Raw genomic sequence first — 20,538 nt, 5'->3', positions numbered from 1 at the left:
TACATACAGGATTAGAAATACACAACAGACTAATATTTTCAGTAATTTGTAATACATTTGAAAATGCTGACCATTCTATTTTCAATGTCCGAGAGACGTTCTGTTGTCTTTCCTGAACAAAATAAATAGTCATCCTCCGCAGGAAATGTTAAACCAACAGCAGTGGTTTATGTCTTGTTGAGTTGTAAAGATACCGAGACACGTATCACGTGCTGTTGTGGCTGTGGCCAAGTTTAGCCACGTGATGTTGTGTTGAATTGTTGAGCCACTTCTCAAAATGTTATCAGAGCTCTGGACTTCGTAAACAACGTGAGTCTCATTAGTTAGGCGTGTTTCAGAAATTTAGATATTCAAACAAACAATGTTTAGTTGTTTACAATTAAATTAATAAAAGTAACCACTTTATTTTTTTCATTCTGGATGTGAAACACTCCATCCAGTGATGGTGGTCACTAAAACACTCCCGGCATCTCCGACGAGCGCGGTTGGTTACGTACGGTGTGAACGAACTTGAACCTATATACGTGATTTTAGGAACCTAGTCGTGTGTACTGGAGAGGGGTTCATAGGATTGGAGGATAGGATGAGAGAGCTTGAGACATGGACCTGCCTTTGGGGAGAGAACTGAAGATTAAGTTCCTTCCTTGAAACAAATATGATCCATTTATATTACACAGTGTACAGATTCTGTGTTTGCTTAGAAGGCAGCAACTGTTGATCTGAGTGAATGATCGACTTCCTCATAAAGACTGGCGTTCATAAAGCCATCCCCTTAACAATGTTCCTTTTAATTTAAACAACAAACATCGTGTGACCATGCTCTCTAATTGCAATGGATCCATGTAGATTAGCAAAGAGATTACACTCGGACAAGGATAAAGGAAGGTGGAGGAAGCTCACAAATCCGGTGGATTTTTATCAGTAATTACTGCAGACGACAATGTGCTAATTAATTTGGAGGACACTCGTGGAGTCGCTCTGGGTAAGAAAGGGTATAAACATTACATAGTTAATATTTCATTAAATTATAAAAAAAAACACATGAAAACTGAGGATTGATGCCTGGCGTGCAGTTATTATATCACCATACAAAAATGTGCACATATATACGCGACAGAAATATTTGCATGCACAGCTGAAAAATGCAATATCTCAGTGCCAGTTTGCCTTCGGTGACATGTATTTGCTCTTCTTCCACGGCAAGAGGAAACAATGAGTCATCGCTATTTCTGTAGTCGGCATAGGAAGTGTCTACCTCTGTGAGCGGTGGGATCTACGATGGTACCCCAGGTGCTTGTTATTAACAGGCATTCTCTTAGACATGCTATAATCTCTTCAAGTAGCGTGAATAATGCCACTGTTGTCGCAATATTATTTTATCAATTACATTCCAGTCGTGCGGTCACGAGACAGAATTTTACATTTGCAGCTCTCCCAGTTAGCAGTGGATCACCCTGTTTCAGGAACTGGTCTTCGAAGAAGCACTTTTTGAAGTCAGTTAAATTAGATTTTTAGCCACACATGGGGAACACCTTTTGTGTTATTGCCATTATTGCTCTTCGAATGCCAATCGACACAACATTCACATTCTCAGCTGCGTTGGTTTAAAATTAACAGAAAAACGAAGTCTAATGTTACGGGTGTTTTTGTGTGCAGTGATTGATGACTGGACTCAGTCCGTCAACTCAATTATTTAAACCTAGTTTAATTATATGTTGCGTTCCTGGATATGAACCCAGGATGTCAGCAATGCTGGCTCAAGTGTTCTGACCCTTGAACCACTCAACCAATATTGATCATCTATGTTTGAACCTTTGTGTTATGGGTACACATGTACACGTCCAGCCTCTTTGTCAATCCACTGCTGGATCGGGGCCTGTTCACGCCGTGTGGTCGTGGGGGTTGTTTGAACTTGTTCTATCACGCTGGTCAGTGCAGGTTGGTGAAGGAGGGAAGCATAGATATGGAAGCATAGAAATACAGCACAACAATGCGTTGTGCTGCTCTCCCGCCTGCTGCCTACAACTTTAGCCCTGTAGCCTATAGCACTGCACGGCGGATGCCCATCTAAGCACTGTCCAGGCTCCTGCCTGCCTAGCTTATGAGATTTCATGAAGTTGGGCACATTCTGGGTGATTTAGCCACGGGCTTCATATGATGGTGTTTGGGGAAATTAAGGACCATGCAGTTTGGTATAATCTTGCATCGCAGTACGCTTGTGTTTGCTTCCGTGCAAAGAACGTTCAGCATTATTCGGTGCAACTTTTTTCTCTCTACTATTTGGTTCTTTCAGTAAAGTCACGTCGGTAGAAATGAAATTAAACAAATCACGACGTTTCAATCCCAACACAAGCAATCCCCATCAGGTGGAACACCCACAACAAGCAAATGCTGAGGTAGGCGGGAGAGCTGCCGTGGCAAGAGGTTATATAGGTAAGAAAGGGGGGAGGAGCAAGGGGGGAGAAGAGAGAGGGGGAGGGTAGGGGGGAGGGTAGGGGGGGAGGGTAGGGGGGAGGGTAGGGGGGAGGGGGCGTGAGCGCTCGGGGAAGAGGACGTGAGGCTGGGGGGGAGTGGGCGGGGCTAGAAGTGGGAAGCTGAGTGTGGACAGGGGGGGGGAACAGAAAACACATTCCTGCGGAGGGAGCTGGTAGGAACGTTGGGTTGCTCGGTCAATGGCCAGGGTCAACGGCGGCGTGGTGTATTCCGCAAATATGGCCGACTGTGAGGGTGGGCACAAGCCGGCGTGAGTAGGTTAAACATTGAGATTTATAAGGGCACCACGGTGTGACCAGCCCCACCCCACCCAGCCCCACCCCTCCCACCCCCCACCCAGCCCCACCCTCTCCACTTAGCCCCTCCCCACCCAGGCCCTCCCCACCATCCCCTCTCCATCATCCCCTCTCCACCCAGCCCCACCCCTCTCATTTTTGGATGCACGACGGACACAATAATCCCCTGTGGGCTGGTGTAACCAGGAGGTTCCTACCAGTAAAAGGTGCTAGTCGACCGGCAGATATGATGGAAACAACCACACCAGTTAAGGCATTACCTGGTTAATAACATCCTTCCATTGATTTTTTTCTCTCTACCTACCAATTTTTTAGTCGATCACTTCCACGCAGTTTCCTGCATTTCAGTTTGAGTCACTGCTCTGATTTTCCACCGCGAGTTTTAATGCCGTTTGCTCGTGACGCAGTGCAGTGGAGGTCAGGGCAGTGGCGTGCTTACTGAGGCATTGCTAATCTCCGAGTTTGCCAGTCAGCGGATGCTTGTTAAGAAGGATACTCGGCTTTATTTAACAATTCCCACTGCCTCCCCTGCACCCCCCCCCCCCCCAAATTTCCCGGGCACTTACACAACATCCCCATCTCATTTCCCAGTCACATCCATCGGTTTTGCACTTGCAAGCTCGCGCGTTGTTCACGGCGATTCTGATAATCGTCCAAGCAAAGTAAGAGTAGTAATAAACAGCAACAACTACAAAAATAACTGCGTGAGCTATGGTCAAGGAAGAATACCTGAGGAATATTGCCGCGGACGGCGGTGATGCACTTGAGCAGGTGCGGTTCGGGGACGTTGACTTTTACACGCCAGGTACGTGCGCAGTGGACGTCGGTGGCTGGCACACACGCACACGTCGAGTGTTGGTTATTACCACTGGAACCTCATTTGCCAGTAAAAAATATGATTATTGGTTTTTTACCCTTCTATCTGGCAACAAAACTGACACCTTTTTTTATTAATCCACTGCTGGATCATGGCTTTCCCCGTGGAATATGGGTGGTTGGGGGTTTCTTTGACAACACTTCACCACGCTGGGCAATGCCGGTGGGGAGGGGTCGGTTCGTGTACGTGGAGAGCATAGCTGTGAGAGCGTATAAGTACAGTACAACAATTGATGTTGCTCCACTACCCTCCCACATAGCTCTACATCCCATAATACCTGTCTTTCATGCTGACTGCCCATCTAAGCACTATTCAGGATCAATCAAGCATGCTGAGCCTCTGAAATTCATCGCGATGTGGCAACTTTCATTGGCGTATAAGGTGAATTGATATGTTTGTTGGGTGCGAACGAGTGCTATACGCGTGCTCTCTTCTGCATTGGCACGAGCTGGTGTCGGTAGTGAGTGAAACATGCATGTCGTGGATCGTGCACAACACTTACACTGAGCGTAGCCAATCCTTTGTGTCTGAAATCGGCAAAGGCATGTAAATGTGGTTAATTTTAGTCTCCTCCATTAAACCATCTTACCAGGCAATTGCCCCCTGTCTGCTGCGTGAAATGCCGTTTCTGCAATGAACTGCAGAGATTGGAAATGTCCTACACCTAATTACATGTGAAATATACTTTTGGGCATAAAGAACATTGCACATGATTGAGGGCAACCATTAGAAAGGTCCCGATGTTAAATGTTTACACGGATTCCCTGTGTGTCGTTTGATTCTAATAGAAAGGTAGCCTCGTAATCAATGCACTTTCACAAACATGCCAATGCAATATAGAGGCGTTTCTCACAGTGCAATGAATGTGTTCCTCTCCATACGATTACTTCGCACGGCATGACCATTGGTAATGCACTTATGTAAGAGGGTCTAATGTCATGCCATCCCTGGCCACGTTGTTAAATATATATCCCATATCACCACCTCCTACTCTATAACCACATCAGAAACTTAATTTTCCTATGAATAGTGGCAGAGCCGTAACTAGACGTTTTGGCAACCATTTGTGCCCCCCCTTTCCCCCCACCGCCCCCCTCCCCCTCACAGCCCCCCACCGCCCCCCTCCCCCTCACTGCCCCTCTTCCCCCCACCGCCCCTCTTCCCCCACGTGCCCACCAAATATTTGAGCCAGACAGATGCCACTGCTCACTTCGTTTCCAGCATTTCGCACCGAGTGCTGTGGGCAATGTCACACCGCAGTGTACATGCCAGGCTAGGTGCACTTGGAGTGCATCTCAGAGAGAGTGGGTAGGGTTTGCAACCTCTGAATTTAAGAAAACGCGGACGAAAGGTCAAGCACGAAAGCATTGCACTTCAGAGTCATATATTTTCTGGCTAACAGGTGCTTGAGACAACGGTATCAAATGACGCAAGCTATTTAAAGAGTAAAAAGAATGAAGCAAAATAAATGCTTGCGGAGACCTATCTGAAAGAAGTACTGTCCAAAATATATATATAATCGACAGGTGGTAAGTCTGTTATGGGTGGAGATGGATCACCGGACTAGACATCATAAAACAGGCTCAGGTTTAAAGAGGACGTTTAAGTCCATTCGTGTGCAGATTTTTTTCGCACACAACAAACACCCATAAATAAAGCGAGTCAAACATCGCAATGCAGGACACTCCTAAAACAGTATCGAGGGTCAGTGAGGCTTTTGTGGACAAATAAAGGGGAATTATTGTTATAACAGACGGGGAGGAATGCATCAGCTGTGGCAGCTTACTGTATTATATCCGCTTTTTTGCTCGGCTTGCACTTGTGAAGTGTTGCTCATCTGCCTCTTGATGTTGCTGTTGGGTGGCATCATTTGAATGCCCTTCAGTATCACCTTCTGCATCACCTTCTGCAGAAGCTGAAACGTATGTGTTAATGGCACTTATGAAAAGCCATTAATTAAACGATGTCTTAGGTCAGTGGTTCTTAACCTGGGGTGCACGCACCCCCTGGGGGTGCGAGATGCCCTTTCTGGGCATGCGAGACACGGCCAGATTTCTTTAGAAGGTAAATCATCGAAACAGAAATTAAGCACGGACACGTTAGTACAACTATTTTGTTTCATCAAAGCTATGTGTTTATTCACATTTTAGATTTTGCAGTAAATGTTAAGAACCACTATCTTAAGCAAAGGTGAACGTGTGAGTGCCTCCATTTAATAAATCAGTTTCTGCCATCCCAAGTGAATACATTTACAATTGTTACCCCACCCACTACATACAGCCAGCTTTTTTAGTTTAGTTGCCTTATATAATAATTCATAGCCCTTTGTCAATCCACTGCTGGATGAAGGCACGCCCACTCCGTGTCGGTCATGGGTGTTGTTTGACCATGCTTTACAGCGTGGGTTGGTGAAGTAGACGGGGAGGGGGGGGCCCAGAAGTGATTCAAAATCACTCTTAGCCTTGCCCGGGAATCAAACTCAAGCGACCGAGTTCATAACGGAGTGTGCTAACCACCGCGCCACCACTGCAACCCCGGTTGCCTTATGCAGTACAAACGCTTGCGTGTGAATTACTGCGCTGTGTTCACGGCGGTGGGTGCAGTGGTTATTGGCGAATATTTGAAGCAGTCTTGGGCCTCCCCTAGGTCGACTCAGCCTCAAATGAGTACCTGGTGCGATGTGTAAACATCGCCACGAGGGAGAAAAAGCAGCCAGGTGTGGTGCTGGCCACCCACCTATTTGTGCGCCATGCCGGCCCTCATAGGTACTCACTAACAGCACTTGCTCCAAAAGTCTGTTAAGGCTATATGGGTAATCTTTGTGTTCATGGTTACTGGCTGCATCCCGGTGGGAGGTGTTCACCCATCCCAGCCTTTGCCTCTCATTAATATGCACGGGTTAAAACTATCATGGTCATAATTTTCCATTAGCGAACCAAGAGTGCTGACTGTTGTCTCACATGAACGTGGCGATAATTATGGTTTGCAGCTGTGTGCACCGGCTCTCTCGCCTGAAAAGCCTGAACGCTCGTCTGAGTTAGCATTTGTGGCTGGGAATGAATCCAACCCGGTGACCATGTATGGATGTCGTTGGTTGTTTACGAGGCATTGCTGTTTGGGATGCGACCGTGATGTAATGGTTAGCACACTGGTAATTGCAACCAAGAGCTTGCCAAGTTCGATATCTTGGGGCGCGGCAGTTGAAGGAATGTGCAAGTTCCTAAATCCCTCTGTCTCTGTCCACCCAGCAGTATAAATTGGCACACCAGATCGCGTGTGGTGGTGTGCTAATTTCGGATACTACCACCTCTTCCAGGATGTCTGCCCAGCATGGAGTAGTAGGCCTATTACTCTCTTGTAGGGATCTCGACAGCTCCCTCCAGTGGAGATGCTTCTGCCAGCAGTGGCATGAGCAAGCAATTGCAGGGCTGCACCTTCACCATGTACTTTACTGGTGAAAGGGCTGGACTTTAAAAAAAGCTATTCTAAAATTATCTTCTGACATTTGAGTTTGCAAAAGGAGGATGGTTAAATTGAATGTAAAGATAGTATAAAATAACTTCGAGGTTCAGAGTATAACATTTTGTTGCTGTAATCAGATGACGAAATGTGCAGCGGACACCTACAGGCTATCTGCCTATGGATCGTGATGATGATGTAATTGGGGGGAAATTAGTTTGTGAGGAATTGGACAAATGTGTGCAGAATTGAGGAGATCAAGTTAACCGCCCACAGACAGTGGAGTGGCACCTAGGGGCACGGCAAAAAAAAAGAGAAGACCTAAAACGAGATGGTGACGTGGTGTTGGTGATGAGACCGCAAGAACAGAAATCAACACCGGGTGTCAACTTGGTCAAGCAGAATAAATAAATGCCCAGGTGTGGTTAGCCTGTGGTGGGTATCTATGGGATCCATTTTTTGCCAGTATCATCTGTGATGGGTACTTGGTAGTGCACCAGGGCAACAATATCTGAGATACTTGTGGTATCATATCTGCAAGTAGTACGAAGCATGGGGTCTCTCCTAGGTTAACTCAATCTTGGCAAGCTTTCCTTCTCGAGGATAATAATCTCATCAGTAGGTGTGAGGCAGGCGCTGAGAATTAGGTTTCTAGTTACTGGAGACGTCCTGTGAACAGGCATCATCTTGAAATTGAGCAATGGGTGGCCGATGCACGAAATAATGGAAATAATTCACGAGCCGTGTTCGGTACAATAATGCGATGTTCAAAATCAGCAGAAAAACTTACACACCTCGCGTTTTCGAGGGCTTCGCTCGTAACCATGTGCTCAACGTGTGCATGGTCGTGTGTTCTGCCACCGCATCGTAAATGAGATATTAACGTAACAGCGGACATTCGATTCAACGCGGCATGCCACAGCTTGGCACCATCACAAAAGCAGCCCGTGCACATTGTGTGATAACGTGTCGGAGCATGCACAATACACGTGTGTTTTTCTCAGTTAAGAAAACAAGTGAATGCTATCGCTGTTATTTCAGTTGTTCGTTCGAGTGTTTCCCCACCCCCCACCACCCATAAACATTTAACAGAATTTCAACACTGAATACAAATGAATGCTATGATTAAAAAAAAAATGTATTTAACTACACAGTGCAATTACAATGTTATACCGGGTTGTCGTGCTTGGGATTTTACAAGCATTTGCAGATAATAAGAAGCTGTTGTTTTTTAAATGAAATTAATAAAATAAAGGAGCTAAAATGTAACTGGAAGTAAGACGTCACCCACTCAGACTATTAACATGCTTATTCATGTCAACACTGCGAATACAAAGGTGCTAACCATTATAATCTCTCTGTGCGTTGTGGCAATAGGGCCTCTCTGAACAGTTCATAAGGGCCAATGAGAGATCGTTGTGTTCTTGTCTGTGGGTTGCATATGTAGGATGCACGTGACCATGCCAACCGTACTCATCGGAGGTAATGCTCACAGCGTCCTGGATGACTGTTTGAAATTGGTTTCATGAGAATAAAGCGTTATTCTGAGAAGGAACGTACCTAAATCCACGAAAAAAATATTTATGTTGTAGTGCAGGCAGTCCTCGACTTACGGACACCTGACTTATGAACGCCCGCACTTACGAACGGCGACCCAGGAACGGAACCCGTTCGTAAGTCGAGGACTGCCCGTACAGGTGTCGTGATCGTTTTCTTACGCTAAGTACTGGTCAGAACGGGGAAGAGATTTCTCACACAAAGCAGCGCTTTCTGTGTCTCACAGTGTGTTCAAGACAACAGCACCGCCCACATGAAAGCCCGTCGTCACACGCACTGCGCGGGGTCAGTCCAGCAAGGGGAACGAGAAATGTCTGCCCTCCGCCTGCACTCAGTGGGACGCCTCTGATGCCCACACCTGATGTTGGGTTTTCCAACTCTCGGGGCGTCCTTTTGTACTCTTGCCGCCGCCGCCCCCCCCCCCAACACATTTGTTTATCATTGTTTAGCAGAGCACGCCACATTTAGTCACCAAATATATACGGAGAGCCACGAGGAGCATTTTAAATGGCCTGCCTTCCCAACTGCTACCTCACACAACCCCCTTGTAATCACGTGGTAGAGTTTTAATTGCTGTGAGGTATTTTTTGTTTACGTTTATTCCGATCTCTCTGTGGATGCTGACGTGTCAGCAGGGTGTGGTACATAATGCGTTTGTGTCTCTTGTCTGAAAAAAAAAACTGCATGTGCTTGCACTATGCTATAAACGCAAGCGTGCCGTGTGTTAATTTGTGCACACGCTGAATCGAGCCCATGACATTGTTCACCGGTATACCATTGTGTGCTGGTGTCGCAGACAAATCTGGACAATTAATGGAAAATTGCAGCAATGTACGAGGACATTTTCCCATTCATGATTGCGTGCCAGGGCTCACTGCCCATGCTGAGTCTCAAGAAATCCGTGTGCAGCCACAACTGTCACAAGCGAGTGCTTTCTGTATGAATGACGGAGATGACATGGTGTAGGCGATTGTACCTGTCAAGCGAGAATTGTGCGAGCAAGGCATCCGTTCTTGTGGCTTGGCTGGAAGTGGGGGAGGGGTGGGGAGGGGGAAGCAGGCAGAGTCGGTTCCCAAATTTCAAGCTTTTAAAATAGGACCCTACATTAACAATAAAAACTGTATTGAATGTATTGCCTCTAATGATTATCAATAAAATATAAATTTCCAGGGTCTCAATGAGAGTCAGATAAGCCCTGATAAGCTCCTCTACCTTGGACCCACCATCGGGTCCAATGACGCACACTGCCAATCTGATTCCCATTATGTGCGATGAAGAAGCACCACTGCCTGAAATGTCACCTAAAATATATTTTTTCATTTCATTTCAGGGCAGTATTATTGATGAATGTTGTGAGTTTTTTGTTTTCCATGCTTATGCACCACTGTTATTGCAGTGTCACAAACACATTGTTTAATTCCTCAAGGAAAAGTTAATCAGGTTGCAGCTTCCGTGAACTAATTAATAAAATAACAAGTAAATTTAATAAAACTATTGTTTTTTTACCGTCACTGAGCGGAAAGGAAACTCTCGATGCTTTGGCCGACTTTCATTCTTCAGAGAATATTGAGGTTTACAGGGAGACACAAATAATGTTGGTAAGGTAAGTTTTGGTGTGGTAGGTGATGTTTTATGAAGGAGAGTGGAAATCTTCTGGTAGAAATACCAGGGCAAATCAAACACCTCTCTGACCCAATTCAAACAATGCCCTACCACCAATAATCTGCCGTGCCACTACTGAGTGGGGTTATCTCCCTGCCACAGTCTGCTGCTCACATGCTATTTATACATGAGTCTGTGTGGCACCTCTGAGTGGCTTAAAGCTGTCCAGTAAAGGTTGCTGCAATTTAAAACTATCACCCCACGTAACTCCCACTCTCCCCAAATCACCTTACTATGAATAATTGTCCTTTTGTAACCCCCATATATTTTTTCCAGCACGTTCAAATGCAGCCTTTGGGTGGTGTGGATTTTTTTTACTTTTAAGGTCAATAGAGTTGTAATGTAAAAAAAATACCGTAGTCTCTTTTAAAGCTGTTGGAAAACTCCAACACCAAGCTATACAGCTTAGCTCTGTGGAACAATCAACATCTACTACTTCAGCAGGGGAGAGATTACTATTACAAGAATTTACAATGTGGATTCATATATCATTGGAATATGTGTTTTTCTCAAGATATTATATAAAGTAACAGCACCAGTGCCACAAGCTGAAAGACAGAAGTACATACTCTTTGGTTATTTCGGTAAAGTCACGTAGAAAGAAAATAAATGTAATAATAGAATACGACGTCATCAGGTAGAACTAAATTTGAGAGAGAGACAAAATACTGGCACGGAGATACACAGACAGACACACAAGCAGAGAGAGACAACACAGACACAGAGAGAGACACACAACATAGACACACAGAGAGCCAATGCATCTGTGTCGAGGCCTTAAATAGAGAGGGGGGGGGGCAGAGAGAGAGGTGGGTCTACTGGAGCAGAGAAATTAGCATGTCAATGAGAGAGCTGTGTGGAAATCCACCCCGCAGCGGCCGTGGGGGAGAAAGACCCAACAAGCCTGGTAAATTTAGAGAGAGTTGTGTGGAAATCCACCCCGAAGCGGCTGGGGGAGAGAAAGAGCGAATGGACCTATGAGAGCCTGCAAAATTTTCGAGAGAGAAATAGGCAGTTTGAAAAAAAAAACGTAGCACATTTTTGGAAATATAATGCAATGCAACACAGAGAGTCAGCAAACACACAGTTAACGCATAGCCTGGTTGATTACGTTCTCCAAAGATTGCTAAATTAGAAGCTAAGTGTGAAATTTGACAAACAGAGACACACAGAGAGAGAAAACAAACTTACATCCTCCCCGTAGAGGTGGTTCAAACTTGATTTGAAGCTTTCGTCACTGCAGGAATTACTCTTTGGTTCTTTCGGTAAAGTCACGTAGAAAGAAATTAAATTAAATAATATAATAAGACGTTTCGATTGCAACACAAGCAGTCGTCATCAGGTGGAACTAAATTTGAGAGAGAGACAAAACACAGACACGGAGACATACAGAGTGTCTATGTTGTGTGTCTCTCTCTGTGTGTCTTTGCGTTGTCTCTCTCTGCTTGTGTGTCTGTCTGTGTGTCTCCGTGTCTGTGTTTTGTCTCTCAAATTTAGTTCCACCTGATGACGATTGCTTGTGTTGCAATCGAAACGTCATATTCTATTATTTAATATATTTTCTTTCTACGTGACTTTACCTAAAGAACCAAAGAGTAATTCCTGCAATCACGAAACCTTAAAATCAAGACAAAAGTACCTGTTCATAAAAAAGTAATGAATATATATGCCTGCAAATAATTAGATTCAATCTATGCATATATTCCAAGTCCCATGTATGGGTGTAGCACATAGACTATATGGCTTAAATTGGTTATGTTATACGTGTTAGATATGCACATGATGAATTATTAATTATTAATATACCTGAATATGGGCCTCGGATATTGTAAACTTAGGCGAGCAGTGGAACTTCCAGTTTTGAGAATTATTGGAAACAATATCCAGGGTAAACTTCGTCCATAATTCCTTCAAGGTTGATAAAATATAGTACCACCTGGTGGGAAGTAGTCAGTGTCCTATGGATAGATTGACAATGTGTGATATTCACCAAACACTTACTTCAGCATGAATTCACTGCCACATGTATGAACACCACACTGAATACATCACATGTGAATTAATGGAAAAATTAGCCTCGGGGAATGGAACGCTTGGCATGCAAGCCGAGAACAGTTATAGCTTACACAGATTATACTTTGGTTATATACAGAATTATAACTTTGTCATCATCAGCATGATCTGTCGACTACTTGGTGAAGCCATTCCCACACTATCGGCATCCCTCACCCACAGTTCAATGTAGCTCCAGCACGTGAACTGATCTCATTGCTTAATCTCTGTGGTGGTCATCCTCAGTGTTTTTTATTTGGCTGTCATTCTGTTGCCAGTCTCATTCATCGACCATTATTTATTCAAGCGCCGTGTTCTGGCCAAGCCAAATTACTTTTACGAACAGTTTGAACAATCTAACTAACCTGCATGTGCCTATTAATCTACGGGTGCCTCTGTCTGTCTCCTAATGTAATTCCGAGAACGCATAAACGTTGTAGGTAGTAACTAATACATACTTAGACAAGGGTTAGTTTCGTTACAAAACGATCAAACACATCTTTAGATTCATGCGGCTGACGGACCTAAATAATTGTTTTATTTTTCGATGTCGAAGTGTGAACTTTATACGAAACATTTTACCCGTGGCACACCACAGGAAGGAAAATGGAGTCAGTTGTGCAAAGAGGACAGGCAGGGAAACATGACAGACAAAGAGGACATGGCTCAATCTGAGCAGCAGGAAGAAAGAAGGAGTTCCAGGAAGGAACGGGAGGAGGGGAAGAAGGAATGACTGGGCCAAGACCTCGGAGATGAGAGAGGGCAATGAAGGAAGGTGCAAGCAGAATTGATCTGCACGAAGAAACGTCTGTTTCCACAGGGGGCGGAGAGAGGGGAGGGATTCAGAGTGGGGGGTGGCCACATAAGTTACTTGATTTACCGGAGGCTTGAGCTTATATATATAGATGTTATCATGCTTCGGGCAACAGCTTGATAGGTACTGTATAGCAGGGGTCCCCAACCCCCTGTTAGGAACCGGGCCACACAGCAGGAGGTGAGAGCGGTGAGTCCACGCGTGGCCCCCCCCCCCATTATTTTATTTACCACTCCTGTCCGCGCCTCTTGCCCGCACTGCGCACTTGTCTCAGCCACCGTGTTGGTGAGCCCACAAGCTCTAACCCTAGCCACAGTTTTGGTAAGCCCACAAGCTGCTAACCCTAGCCAAAATGAGTAAAACAAACAAACGTCGCTGAGAGCTTCTTTGAAAAGGGGGAAAGACCCAATGATGACCCCCCCCCGATCCGTGAAAAAATTGTCTTCCACGAAACCGGTCCCTGGTGCCAAAAAGGTTGGGGACCGCTGCTGTAGAGCATACTGCAGGTAGTTTAGTTGACTACCGTATATGGCTGAAAAGAAATGCTCTTCTCGCAACCCGTGCCATTGGTCAATTAAAGCTCGGTGCTCTAATCGCGACACAAATCACTGGCGCCGCACGCTCTGCAAGTAACGGGATACGGGCATCGATCGCTGTAAATGGAGTATGTGAATAAAATCCCTGTGCGAGGCACTTTGGCCACGTTTGAGAGCTCACCAGCCCATCCTGCCAGCGTCATCGCTACTGCTGCTGCGAGAGAACAAAACATCCAATGTACAGTTTATCATTTAGCTTCACTGCTGTATGCCCTTACACGTACACGCGAACAGCCCCTCTGCCAATCCAGTTTTCGACGCGTGCATCGTGACTGTAAGAATCAATGTTAACGTTTGACTCGTTTCACGCCTTAGAGGTAATGTAGCCACCGCCAAAGACACAGCAACTCCCTCCCATGGTCACTGGTGGTGATATTGGCCACACTGCAGCAGGTCCTCACTAAGCCTGAACCATCACAACAGAGGGTCAGGCCAGGTTGCACATACATTTATTCTGTTGAACCATTGCTGGACGAATGCCTCCCCCATGCCGTTTGGATCGTGGTGTTTATTTCACCAAACTTAACCATACTGATTTCGATTTAAAGCTTTCGTGACTGCAGGGATTCATCTTCTTGGTTCTTTCGATAAAGTCACGTAGAAGGGAAGTAATAAAATAATAAAAATGAAACATAATAAAACATACCTGCATTTCCCATAAATAAGCTCAATTCCTCTTGATATGCATATTCTTTTGTCAAGGCGCCCTTTTCCCCCCTTCCAACCCAGCTTATATATATGCTCCAAGCACGTGTGCTGTTTCATTCAGACGCTGTCGCCTCGACAGACCTGGTTTTCACCTGAGGACGGCTGCTTGCGTTGTGGCCGAAACGTCGTGAGAATTGTTTTATTATGTTTTATTTGTATTTTTTTATTACTTCCCTTCTACGTGACTTTACCGAAAGAACCAAGAAGATTAACCATACTGGTCAGTGGAGGTTGGTGAAGGCAGGGTGCATAGACGCGAGATCATAGAAGTACAGTACTGTACTACTTTAAAACGATGGAATTTGCTACGCTGCCCCCTGTCTGCTCTGAAGTCTATGATAACCTGTTGTGCTTGGTGGTCACATTGTTCAAACATTCTCCAGCTTCTGAGACCTGACAAGATCAGGCAGACTTCATGTCACTTGGTTGTAGACATGCCTTTAAATATAGTTCTGCACAGATGCACATTTTATTTCCATATCGTTCATCCTAATTATATATATTTTTTCATTCAGCCTAATCTAGTTTATGCTCCTGAAGAAATTACTGAAATGTCAACGCTTGATAAACACTCCACCACAATCATACAATTGCCATTATAACTGCCTCAGCTAAAAAAAAACATATATAAGCTAATATTCATGGAAATTACTGGGCTCTGAATGAGTGGTACTATTACCCGTGCAGTTGTGATGATATTGAAAATACTGTAGGCCACACAACACGAACTTTTAAAGAACTTAGAAGCAATGTGTTAGTTGAGGATGTTAGGAAAGGAACATTGAGGTGGTTGAGCCAGACAATTGTGCCAGGAGTATCAGTGGTGCATCGCTGTGATGACACCTCCATTGTATATTTGTTATACAGGAGAGTTTTTAATTTTCCATTTAATACGTTCGTGAAGAAAATTCTACGCGTTGTTTCTGTAAGACCCTGTTATTGTCCGTGTATGCATGTGTAGTGTATGTTCGTGGAAGGTATCGGTAAATGAGGCCTTTGCCAGTTGTAGGTTAAAGTATTAACCTCCTGGGGCATCTCCCTCCCGACGCAACTGCAATTTCAGGCTTAGAAGCTTCCCACGCACGGGCGTCGCCACAAAGTGGTTCACAAAGATTAAGTATAAATTTCCAAATGTTATGCACACACGCAGCTGGTAGCAGCTTTGCCTCCTGTGTGAGTGTGCGTGTAAGTGGGGAGCGGTGGTGTAGCGGTTAGCGTGCTGCGCTACGAACCCGGTGACCCGAATTCGATTCCCGCTCACAGCCAACACCAGTGGCAATTATCTGAACCGGTCCCGGTCCTTAGCCTCACCTAGGTCGACTCAGCCTCAATTTAGTACCTGGTGTAATGTGTAAACATCGCCGGGCGTGGTGTTGGACACCCATCCACTCGTGTGCCGTGCCAGCCTTCATAGGTGCTCGATAACAGCACTTGCCCCAACAGTCTGTTCAGGCTATACGGGGGATATTTGTCTTTGTGTGTCTTTTACGGGTGTATTACAAAACAATGCCAGCGAGAATAAATGTGTGCTTTCAGGAGGCTGGTTTGTGACAGACAGCGTGTGTGTGTAACAAAGACGTGGCTTGTCTGCCTTCCCTCGCAATGGATCTGTGCCAATGGAAGTTAATTTGGGCATCATGAGAAATAGTGGGAGAGAAAGTGAGTGCAGCGGTGAAAGCGATAGAAGCTGCACTTGTTCTGCTGGTTCTATAATGCACGGATTGGCCGTGCGCAGTCATTTTTCTTCCCGTAATTATTCACGTTTGAGTGTGCACGTGTGTAAGTGGTCGTGCTGGAGGTGGAGATGCGGGTATAGCACAGGTCACATCATCAGTAAAGTGCTCACTGCTGCTGTGCATTACCAAGTGAGCTTACGTTGCCATTTCTGATCGTGCACATTGTGCTTGTGTGGACTTACTCTAGGTCAACTCAGCCTAACATAAGAAGTGTATTTAATTCTGCTGCACTAACAAATTTCAGTATTGAAGAGAAACAGGCCAGGGTTTTTGAGGTATTTGCCTTGCTATGTATCCCCTTTGTGTTCTGTGCCCACTTTAAGAGTCACTTGGCAAAGCGTTGCAACTTATTGGCCAGAATGATGGGCATTTTTATTAGAATATGAATCCCTGCAGTCACAAAAGCTTTAAACCAAAAAGATGGGAATTTTGTTCACAAATGTGGACAACTTTCCACGGTTTTGCGATTCATGCGGGGCTGATGCCATTACAATACCATGTCCTTGACGCTACTTCTGACGCCACAATTGCAGAATGGCTCAAACTGAGAAGGATTAAAGTGCGGCGGCTAGGGCAGAACCAACCAGAGGCCGAGAGCCTCCACAATTAATGTGGAAGCGTTTTTGTCATTGCGCGGAATTGCGGTGTGGTTTGGGCGGAGAGTAACGAGGGAGGGCCCACGCCACACCAATTCACGTCGCATGTTTGTGGCCTTCATTCCACAACATTTTTCTATGGAAAGCTTAGAGTGGGGGGTTTTTTTTGGGGGGGGGGGGGGGTCGCAATCACTGGAATGGAGGCAGGCACACGTGTGAAGAAGGTGACTGCGATGATGATGATGATTGTGAAAATTGTGAAATCTGCATAATGCAGAATTTCTGCAGCATCCCCAAAAAATCAACATAATTCGTGCTCCGGTATCTTTATAGACGTACTGTGGTTTATGCAGGATAAAAATAGGGTTTGTGTTTTTTTATGTGTATGAATGTGTCCTCTGTAGTCCTGTTGAAACTTGACTTGTCAGTGGGAATTGCACTAATTTCAATGAACAAAATGAGACATTAAGAGAATGGGTCAAGTTGCAATTTCGAACGTAATTATTTGCACAAGAGGTTGTAGATTATTGAAATAGCTTTTATGTGCGTGACTAGGAGACAGACTCGGGCGCGCTCAAAAGGGTGCTGACTGGGTTTGACACGACAGTAAATTAAGAGTGAAACGACAACGATAAACGTCTGAATGTTCGGGAGCAATAGATTAGAGTGGCTGAGATTGGCTCCATAAAGGGATTAGCCAGATGGGATAATGTTTTTCTATTCTCATTCTATAAATTAACTTTGTTTTTTTTTACATACGTCCTACTTATACTTTCCCTTCCCGCATAAAAAAGTATAATGTCTCGTCTCCCCAACAATTATCGCACAACCGGACAGGAATAGGAGCCGAAGCTATTTGCACCGCCGACAGACTTGAAAATAAATCAGTTTCATACATTTTTTTATATGTAGTTAAATCTCTTGTGCCACCATTAATGTGTGCATGGGGTTTTGCGCAAACACACTCGTATAAAAAATTATACTCTTTCACCAAAATGTCGCCTCATTCACCATTAAGGGATTTGTCTCTACATTTCTCTCGACACCTGTGCCCTCCTTCCGTCCCCCCTATGCCTTTGTGTCATATCGCAGGTTTGGATTACCTCTTCACTTCCTGAGACCTGGAGATAAACTGCTAACGCATGGATTTATGATCCACCCACATAATTTTGGGCCCGAGGCAGGGTGTCTATAAGGTTTTTGCCTGGTCCCCTTGTTTGTGTCATGCGTGAAGGCTGCCTCAGTGTGATGCCAAATTCTCCAAACAGCTGCCGTGGAAAGCGGCTTGTGGTACGGAGGATGGCAGTCTAAGCGGAACGACTTGAAATTGGACACGGCTAATACTCGTTACGTAACGCGGAAATTAAGTTCAACAGAATATATCGGCAATAAAAGGCCTTGTTTAAATTTGCTTCGCATATTAATTCATTCGTCGTCATCATCATCATTATTATCAGCCATGATCTATCTGCTGCTGGATGAAGGCTTTCCTAAGCCATCGCCATCCCTCACGGTCTCTCGATGTAAGAATTCACCTGGCTACTGCACACGATTCTAGATTTGAAGCTTTCGTGACTGCAAGGATTCATACTCTTAGTTCTTTCGGTAAAGTCACTTAGGTAAAAAAATGAAATTAAAATTAATAAAAATAAAACAATAATATCACGACGTTTCGGAGGCAACACAAGTCTCCGTCATCAGGTGGGACCGTCACAGCCAGATTTGCTGCATCACTTGCTGCAGCAAATCTGGCTGTGACGGTCCCACCTGATGACGGAGACTTGTGTTGCCTCCGAAACGTCGTGATTTTATTGTTTTATTAATTTTAATTTCATTTTTTTACCTACTGCACACGAGCTGATGTTATCGCTCCATCTCCACAGTGGGTGTCCTCTCTGGCAGATGCCTCTATTGGCTGCCACCCCATCGTTTGTTGAAGCCACGGCCCATCATCCCATCTTGCAACATATCCTGTCCAAGCCGAATTATTTTTGGAACTACCTATATTTACTGTATGTCTCTAACTTGTAGATGTTCTTAATATTTGCTTCTTTGCACACCTTTAAGCTTTTGTTTCATTATTTATTGGCAATAATTTACGTGTCTGCTCTCAGTTGTGTATGGGTTTATGTCCAATTGTATTAACTGCTGTTGCAGTTAGATTCTGTATGAATCAAAATTGCATTGTAATTATGTTGTTGTATTTGTAGTGTGAAAGTGTGTTTATATTTAATCGCGTGGTTTTACCGCATTGGTGTTTTATCATTTATCTCTCCAATGTGTAAAGAGCCATAGCATGCGTGTCATGAATGAATTTGTTCAGCTTTATCAAACTTACAAGTCCTGAATTTTAAAACCACGTATCCTTATTTGGAAATACAGTACTGCGTATAAATGTTACACACCTTTGGCTGGGCTCTATCTTATGGTTTATATTTGACTTAAATTAATACCTGGCTCATTGCGATCAAAACTCAACTCGAGAGAATGGTAATGGCTGTCTGTAGTGCTCATAACAAGCTGCTGAAGACGACCGCTTGTGTTGCGATCGAAACGTCGTAGTTTTTTGTTATTTTTTGTTATTTTCTTTGAACCTATCTATGTCGCTTTACCGAAAGACTCAATAATAGCTTGTACAACACGATCCTGGACATCTCATCGGATTCCTCCAGTATAAATACACCGTCTGATTCTGTCGGATTTTCCATGAATTTCCATATTTCGTAATTCATGCGGCTGTTCGCTTGGTGCCGCGCGTGCCACCAGCCTCTCCGTCTTGACGCACGCGCACGGCGGTCACGTGCTTGTTGTTGTTGTTGTCGTCATTGTGAGAATTGGTTTTGTTGTTGTTATCAGGTTACATTTCATCATCGATTTCGTCGTCATCGTCATCCCCGTCATTGAATGTTTTTATTACTTATATAATTTATTCATTTGGAAATGTTGGCAACAACATCCAGCGGTATATTTATATCAGAGTGGTGCCCACAACGATTTTGATTACGCGACGTTAAATATCTACAGTCCGACACATATATATTTATTGTTCAACGTAGAACATCGAAACGTGAGGGTGTTTCTTTTTCGATTTTGAGTAAGTAAAATTGTAAACTGTGGTGACTGGATGCAGAATTATTGGGAATGTTGTGGAATGTTTGCCCCAAGTGAACGTGGGACATTTGTGAGGATACGCTGTTCTGATGACCATGGCTGGTTGTTTTTTTTCCGTTGACTTGGAATGTTTGTGTGCTTTCAACGTAATTTTATTATGTCGTTTATCATGTTTATTGGTATTGGTTGTTTATTGTGTTCTTTCTGGTTCAGCAGTTACACTGCTGCATTATTTTTTTGTACCTGAAGACGACCGCTTGTGTTGCGATCGAAACGTCGTGATGTTTTTTTTTCTACTTATGTGACTTTACCCAAAGAACCAAAGAGTATGGATTCATGCAGTCACGAAAGCTTCAAATCAAGATTAAAACAAAACAATTTTAGAAAGAGGCGTTATGTTCTGATATATATTTTTCAATGCAGTATAGTAAATTAAAATATGAATGTGTTCTTTGGTGCAGTGCTTCGTGTATGAGTTTGATTAAGGGCCATGGCCAACATCACTGCAGATCGAGAACTGATCCAGTCCTGTGCTTCCCCTATTCCCCATGCAGCACTGACCAGCATAGTGAAGTATGGTT

At 44.4% G+C, this 20,538-nt stretch overlaps 1 protein-coding gene across 1 annotated transcript in view; it reads left to right on the top strand.

Moving 5' to 3' along the window:
* The first annotated feature begins 3,398 nt into the window (after positions 1–3,398).
* Positions 3,399–20,538, top strand: part of LOC144938100 (uncharacterized) — a 37,684-nt gene continuing 20,544 nt past the window's right edge. Inside the window, exon 1 of the mRNA XM_078865798.1 lies at positions 3,399–3,594. Coding sequence (XP_078721924.1) covers positions 3,501–3,594 — 94 coding nt within the window. The 5' untranslated portion in view covers positions 3,399–3,500. The remainder of the gene's footprint in view (positions 3,595–20,538) is intronic.

This window comes from Lampetra fluviatilis, chromosome 21, assembly GCF_964198595.1.
Source record: "Lampetra fluviatilis chromosome 21, kcLamFluv1.1, whole genome shotgun sequence".
NCBI classification, from domain to species: Eukaryota; Metazoa; Chordata; class Hyperoartia; order Petromyzontiformes; family Petromyzontidae; genus Lampetra; species Lampetra fluviatilis.
The sequence above is the reverse complement of the archived record's forward strand: the minus strand, read 5'-3'. Positions and strand labels throughout refer to the sequence as shown.